Here is an 8,044-nt window from a genome sequence, read left to right as displayed (position 1 = left end):
AGTTTAATGTACGGACAATATATTGGTATTAGGGTTTAAACTAGTGAATCTTCGGACTAGTGGGCCTTCGGACTAATGAACCTTCGGACTAGTGAAACTTCGGACTTGTGGACCTTCGGACTAGTGAACCTTCGGACTGGTGGACCGTGGCTAAGCCTACGCAGCAATGTCCAATGACTTATCTTATCTAAATCTAAATCTATATCTAATCTATATCTAAATATAGAGAAAATAAGGGGGGCTAATCCCCTCCTAACTCCCGGGTTCTGACGCTTATGCAACATATATTAATCCGATGTAATTAATATGCCTATATTTGTTCAATATATATGGAAGTTGGAGTATGTAAATGCATGTATCTGAATATGTCATACTTAAGCCAATGATCAAATCGCTTTATTTTCTATGATAAAGGATTTATCAAACATAAAAAATACATGTTGGTCAGCTTGAATATTCCGTGCTTGATCAACTAACCCATTCATACAGCTTCTCGTTTATCAAAAAATGTATACATTACAACAACTAAATATTTAAAGAAAAAAGTAACAAAAGTTACACCTTAAGATGTGTGCCTTGTTCTTGTTTTCTAAATTAATTCAGGTAATCAATTAAGCGTCATTTAAGCGTGAATGTCCATAGCTGAGACATATGCATGCCCCCTCCCGTTTACGATGATCGAAGAATATATTTTTATTACATGTAAAAATGTTTTATCTGTTCTCTTTCTTTCTGTTGCTATTTTTGACATGCGTGTTTTAACCAATACTAAAATGTAACTAGCATTTAAGAGAAAGGTAACAGTGAAGCATAGTATAAGCCTTACATTCTGTTCCTAGAAATGAAGTTGTGGAGTGTACGTGTCACATGTGGGATTCATATGAAATTTATATTCTGGTATTGTGGTTTGTTTTTCGGCTTATATACAATGATCGGTTCAAAATTAATTCACGATTAACTTCATACATATAAATTGCAGATTTGTTTTTTAATTAACAAGATTTAAAAATACATATATTTAATGGGTGGGGATGGATGTTACATATACTGATTCACTGAAAAGTATGCATGCATTTTTTGGATGTCGTTATGAAATCAGTCTTTCATTCACAATAAGAACTTGAAAGTTGTCAAATTTGTTTCCAATGCGTTTGTATAATTCAATAAATGCATGTTTAAATCAAATCAATGAAGATTAGGTGCATCAAATTTTAAAGTGTTCAATCATTATTTCTTGGTAATTTTTAACATATGATTCATTTTTCCTGGCCTTCCTTTTCCTATTTTATATTGATGTTTAAATTATTGAAAAGAAATATATTTAGAAGAAAAGGATCAAACTTTACTACAAGAGACAAATACAATTTATTCTTGGGTGCAGAATATCTATTCAATAAGCCAAGAAGTCTTCAGTATTAAAACATTCAAAACTGAAACACGCAAATAGTTAACTTGTGTTAAAAGAAATGTTATTTTTCCTTTGGATATAAAAAAGAAAACTGTCGCACTCTTTAAAAAATTTCAGGTACTATGACGATATTTTCTATGTATTCATAAATTGTTTAGACTTTTAATGGAGGGGGAGTAAAGACTTTCCCGAACTTCTTTTTTAAAAATAAATACTTTGATAGTGTAACAGAGAAAATTAAGTGCCTCTGCTTAATTGGGATCGAACCCGAAGCCTCTGTGCTTTACAGAATAAGCTTAAGGGTTATCACACTAGCCTAAGCTAGTAGGTAGCCTAAGCTAGTAGGAAGCCGTACGTGTCTTCGTTAGTACTACCACAATAGGACTTTTTTATCCAAATGTTGCAAATTTTCTTTTACTATTGCAATGATGTAGATTTCTGCCATTTTACTGTATTAAAGCGCCATAAATTTGAAGATCTCCCAGAGAAGTGAATATTTTTTAATTTTGTATTGTGTTTTTCCCTTGACGATCACTTCGTTCCCCCCCCCCCCCCCTTTCTAAAAGATATACTTTAGAATGTTTATTTTCTAGTATTACGATGAAAAAATCCTTAATTGATGATACTTTGAGGGAAATCAAATCAAAAGTTAAATAATAATAAATATCATCAAATTATTATGAAGCTTTACGTCATTTTACGATTATACGTTAAAAAAGTCATGCAGTTACGCACGCGTACACTGTACGTCAAAGTAAATATTCCGTCTTTGTCATGCGATTTTTTTTTACATTTATGTACAGAAATATATGTCATGTTATACATCAAACGAAAGAGAAAGAAAAACTCTACAAGAATCAATAAAAAACTGAAACAGTCAAAATTTTTCGATAAGGGAGGTTTTTGCTTGGCGCGTCACAAATGAGAAAATTTAAATGTACAAAGCTTTGTATATGAACTTAAAATAAAGCAATATCTTTTTTTACATATAGAAAATTAAATGGTATCTCCAATAAATGAAACTTGATTAACCACCCAAAATCAATGGAGAATTTATAAAAACAGATCTTCATTTTTTTTCAGAAGTTGAATGTAAATGTTGAAGTGTTGATTTTCACAATACACAACAAAAAGAATTGGAATTTAAACCAAATTAAAATAGTTTTTTTCAATATTCTGTACCTTGAATAATAATTATTAGCAAAACAAAAAATTAATCACATGTATGTCATATATAAGCATACCGGTAATTAAATTGTATGAAATGAGTGCTATGCTTGTACAATTACATGTAATTGCATGTACATGTAGTAAATATGTGTATATGTGCTGTACAGTGCTCAAATTGCTTTATAAATACAAGAAGCACATATGTAAGTTGTGCTTGATCTATCTTGATCAATTAAAATAATGTTAAAAATTATAATGTACAGGAATGAAAACTTGTTTCTCGTTTCTTTTCAAATTCTTGCTTCACCTATTTTTTTTTTACTTGCTTCGTTAAGAACAAAATTCCATTGACCCTTATAAATATGGTATAGCTTCAAACACAAGTATTTAAAATGTTACTGTAAATGTTTCTAGTGAATTCTAAAGAAATATTTTAATACAAAATGACTATTAAAATTCAATTTAGCAAACTATTGTAATGAATAGGTTTTATATTATGACCCCTAAACCTTGTGCTGCAGTGATGAGTTGGTCAAACAAAAAAATTTCATGATTAAATAATTCTCCTTTAAGGTAAGTCACTCCTCAAGTATGTTATATCAAGGATTTTTTGAGAAGTATATTTTTGATAAGTACTCATAAAGTGTAACTCAAAATTGCAAAGAAAATAGGGGGTCAGTGTGCATCCTACTGATCTATGGTTCATTTAAGTTGACCTTTTTGCACTTAAATTTCATCTCTTTGGTTTATTACTTTAACCCTTATTATATTTGATTAGATGTAAGCAAGGCAATAAATATAATCTTATTTTTTGTAAAATAGTTTGAATAATATTTAACATTTAAAAAATCTTGGAAATTAATGCGCGTAAATTATTGTTTGACCTTTTTGCACTAAACAATAACATATTTGGGGTATTAAATAACTTAATCGGCAATAAAAAATTTTCTTATATCAAACTTTTTACGACTTGAGTGCTGATCAGTCACAAGTATTGAGTAGTTTAAAATAATGAAAGAAAAAGGTGGGGTCAGTGATGTTAATTTTTATATATTTGTCAAAATATGTGATTTTTAGGCTAAAAATGGTGTAAATTTGACCTGGACTTCTTTCATATATTTTCATTTTTTGGGAAAGTTTGTTGAGGGAAGGTGTAAAACTTAGCCTAAAAATATAAATTAAGACCTATATTAAATATTTTTAGCAATATCAAAACGGAAAATTTTCTCCGAGTAAAAGTATGTGAGGCAGAATTTTCTGCTAAATATCCTTCCACCAAAAGAAATAGTCCCTCATAAATCTTGCTTCTTTGTTGATTTTTTAGCAGTTTTTTCAATGAATGTTAAAAAAATTACACTGTTGAATATAAATATGTCATAAAAATTAAATTTTGATTAGTAGTTTTGAAGTAAAAGTTTCTGCGTTAACTTTTCTAAAAAGCTGAGGAGTGAATAACCTTAATACAAGTCCTTCTTTCTAAAATGATTTATGCATTTATCAAACAATTGCTTATTTGAATCAGTTGAAGACATATATACATATTTCGGATATTAAATCCTCATCAGTGTTGCTTTTCTTAGTTTCAAATATCTGGTAATATGAATTTTAAATAAAACACCATTTTCCTCAAATAATTGTAAACAAATATTTTTAAAAAAGCAATTTTTTGCAGAAAAAATATATGACATAAAATATCTTAAAGTTGAATTCCAGTAAAGAAAAATCAATAGAAGAAAAAAATGTAAACCCCCCTTCCAGACAGACAGACATTCCAATTAAAATTACCATCTAATAATCTGACGACAATTATTGCAACATATATGTATACATTATTTTTTTTTTCTTTTATCTTTTTGAATTGTATAGATAAATTTTCTGAGTTGTTTTGTTTTTTGTGTGATTATTTTCAATTTTGTTTGACCAACTCATGCAAATGACACTCGGACCGTCCCTTTGATAGATTCTCGGCACACTGGGCAGTTTTTTAAAGCGGGTGAACACTGGGCACAACTGACCAGGTGCCCACAGGGTAAAAAAACAATGGACACCCTCTCCTCACAACACAAAATACACATCGTCCTCTCTCGCATTTCACTGTTTCTCTGAGTAAGCTCTTTGATATCTGTAAGAAGCAAAAAATATATATTTACACAAAATGATGCTTTCAAGGATTTTTAACATTGATACTGAACAACAGGTTAAATGATTTGTTTTTCCTTGTACAATTTTTGATTTAAAAAGATTTTTAAGTGACATAAAAACTTTTCGAGTCTTACTTCAAATGTGAAAAATTTTTTTTTATCAATGTATGCTGATTCTTAGAAAAAAAAATTCAACTTCTGGAGTGCATGGCACTGTTAATTACATATGCGATTGAAAGTACAATTAAATATGAAAATAATTAAAAGACTGATTAAAAAAATAAATCACCATCTGGGACTCTGTCGTTGATTTTTTTCCAGGAACTGTCAGATAAAACTTTAGGAACCATAGAATTTTCTTTGTCGATTTCACCCGACTCTTCCATGTCGAAAATAATGTTAGCAATGTTTGATCCTGACATCCCATCCCAGCCTTAATTAATGAATTAATCAATTTATCAAAATAAACATAAATATCAATTAATATCATAAGTAAATATACACCACTGGGTAATATGAAAATATTTTAGTACAAAAGTCGAATTATCTCCCTTTAACCAGTAAATTACTAAATGTATGGATTCACAAGCACATGTTTACAAAGATAAACTGATTGCTGAAAATGTCAACTCAAAGAATTTCAAAACATTACATAAATGTATGTATTTAATCTCTTTAAGGATTACAGCGCAGTAATTTAAAGGTGACATGTGCCGCTCTTCTCAATATTACAAATCAATTACTTCATAGTTTTATTAAAAAAAAAATATTAAACCTCGATCAATCAAAAACAAAAATTGATTTGCATTTTATATGGTTTATCAAGAACCCCCCCCCAAATCCTGTATTCAAAATGACTTCAAAGATTCATAGAAGAGTATACCATTGTATATGTACTGTTACATTATAAATAATTTTATTTAACATTAAGCTCTTGACAAAATGAAAATCTTAATGAATCAATTTAATTCTGATAGATGTTAATTACAGCAGTCTTTCATGTTTAAAATAAAAACTCTCAACAATTATAAATATGAATTTAGATGTATTCAAAAAATGAGTAATTATATAGAGTCAACGTTTCTACTATATTTTTAATTTCTTCAGAATTTCAAAGTAGGTTATCTCCCTTTAACCATTTAAAAAAATTAATCAATATGGATATATCTTTTATGTTGTCTTTTTTTAATTCCCCTTTTCCTAAATTTCACTACCATCGGAATTACTATCCTACCTTTAGCCTGCAGTACTTTATCGACCGCCATTTTGACGATTCTGGGCAGGTACCCCATGGCCAGGACACTCTGAGCCGCGTCACTCAGTAGAGGGTTTTTCTTCTCCGCGTTTGTTGGAGGTTTCCGACCGGATGGCATAGACTGACTGCTGGTAGCTGTGTTATTCTGTATACCTACAATACATAATTACATCATACATGTAAGCATGTATAATTTAAACATAAAATCTCAACTTAACTCTCAAATATGAGATATTAATATATGCTTTTGGATAAATTCTGGTAGATTTTTTTTCTCCTAATAGTAATATTAAGCCTATATAATTCTATTCAATGTGGTCAACCAGATTCAAACACTGGTCGTCAGATAGTTCAGTCAGTAGAGCACTTAACCAAAGATTCTGGGGGACTGGATTCCAATCCCAGTCTGGTCCATTGTATTATCCTCCTCACCGGTTACAAATGTACATGTACCTTTCCTGTCCATTACTTCAATCAGTGCATTACTTCAATAACTGTCGATACTGGCACTCTTTATTTCAACACTATTTCATAAAGCTGTACATACAGCTTTGTGGTTTTTTTTTTTGTCTATCATGTAACATCCAGTTCTAATGGGTATACATTTAGACATACCGTCACCTCAATGTATATTAATGCCCAATACAATGCAGACGACTATTCATACCTGTGTCAATGTTAGGTGGTACACAGTCACACTGCATGAAAAGTCGGGTTTAATTTTACCTTAAATGTGATTTAAATGCTGCGATAATTTAATGTTTAAATGCATATTATAACATATTGTGGGATCGTAAATGTTAGAAAATAATTAGCATTTAATACGAGTTGAATGAAAAATTAAAAGAACAAATTTAATAAAGTTTGGAAAATTGTAAACTTACTAATACGTTCAGATTTTAGTCTGCCGTAAACAATTATTATACCTCTAATATACAAAACGTATAATTATTATTAAACATGGCCATAAAATTAAGTTTTACGGTCACATTAAATTTGTTCGTTTAATAAAATTTAACGTAGATCTTTACCTCATTATTTTTTGTTAAATTCACACTTTACTTTATAATACTTCCAAAAATAAAGCTATATACGGAGAATTGTAAACTTATTAATACGTGCAAATTTTATTCTTTCATAAACTTATATTAAATCTCTTGTATATGTGATGAAAATGTACGGATTAAACCTTCCCATATAATTAAGATTTAAGGTTGTATTTGATGAAATTTAACATTATTATATTATTGCATTATATTTTTATTTTACATTTATTCCATCAATAATTTGTATGGTTTACAATTGTGGGTTTTTTGACAAGTATTTTAAAATCTTACACAAAATTCATTTCTCATTCAATTTTTAGTAGATGTTATCTCAATAGTGTACAAACACTGAGTTCTAACAAAGTACAAAATATTTCAAATTTAAGCCTAAAAGTCAGAATTAAAAAAATTACAATCATGATTGTAGCTCAATTATAATGGAGTAAATTTCTACATACTAGTAGTAAGTAATATACTGGTAATTATAAATAATATAAGAATAGTATTGAGTGTAAAATTCAAATCAGCAATAAATCAAAACACAACAGGTAAAAAATATAGTCATTCTGGACTCCAAAATCTGACTGAAACTGCCCCTATTAAAACTCCTGCATGGGTTGTAAATGGCTTTTCAATTTCCCACAATAAATTATATCATACTTTGCATAAAAAGAATAAAAGTTGCCAATAAAAGTTCTCCATTCTTTTTACATGTACATTTTAATAAGACACACTAAGCCACTAACAGAGAAGCCTCACTCGCCCACAAGCAACAGCAAAAGGATCGGTCAGAGACACCACCTTTCTCTTGCTTGGGTATCAAGATCTGCAACTTACTGCCAGCAAAGCTCTTTTAGACCACCCTTATATTGTTTCCCAAGTATTTCAACAATAGATGTCCATGCACTAATTATCCAAGTTCAACTTGAAAAATACTTAATGTTGACTGTGAAAAATACAAGACCTAAAAAATCCATTTGGTTATGTCAATTCAAATTATGGAAAAGTATCACAATTACACAAA

The 8,044-nt window shown here is 29.5% G+C and overlaps 1 protein-coding gene across 1 annotated transcript; it reads right to left on the bottom strand.

The window, feature by feature from the left end:
* Positions 1–2,334: 2,334 nt before the first annotated feature.
* On the bottom strand, positions 2,335–6,678 carry LOC134248640 (baculoviral IAP repeat-containing protein 7-like). The gene is made up of 5 exons (XM_062731045.1): positions 6,642–6,678; positions 5,954–6,127; positions 5,009–5,152; positions 4,035–4,700; positions 2,335–3,144 (listed from the first exon to the last, which is right to left on the bottom strand). The coding sequence occupies exons 1-4, from the start codon at positions 6,676–6,678 to the stop codon at positions 4,504–4,506; spliced, it is 552 nt and encodes a 183-aa protein (XP_062587029.1). The 3' UTR covers positions 2,335–3,144; positions 4,035–4,503.
* Between the last annotated feature and the right edge of the window lie 1,366 nt (positions 6,679–8,044).

Source organism: Saccostrea cucullata, unplaced genomic scaffold (genome assembly GCF_032062105.1).
Source record: "Saccostrea cucullata isolate Sc308-1 unplaced genomic scaffold, CSIRO_AGI_Scuc_v1 ctg6002, whole genome shotgun sequence".
Classification (NCBI taxonomy): domain Eukaryota; kingdom Metazoa; phylum Mollusca; class Bivalvia; order Ostreida; family Ostreidae; genus Saccostrea; species Saccostrea cuccullata.
This window is presented reverse-complemented; position numbering and strand designations above follow the sequence as displayed.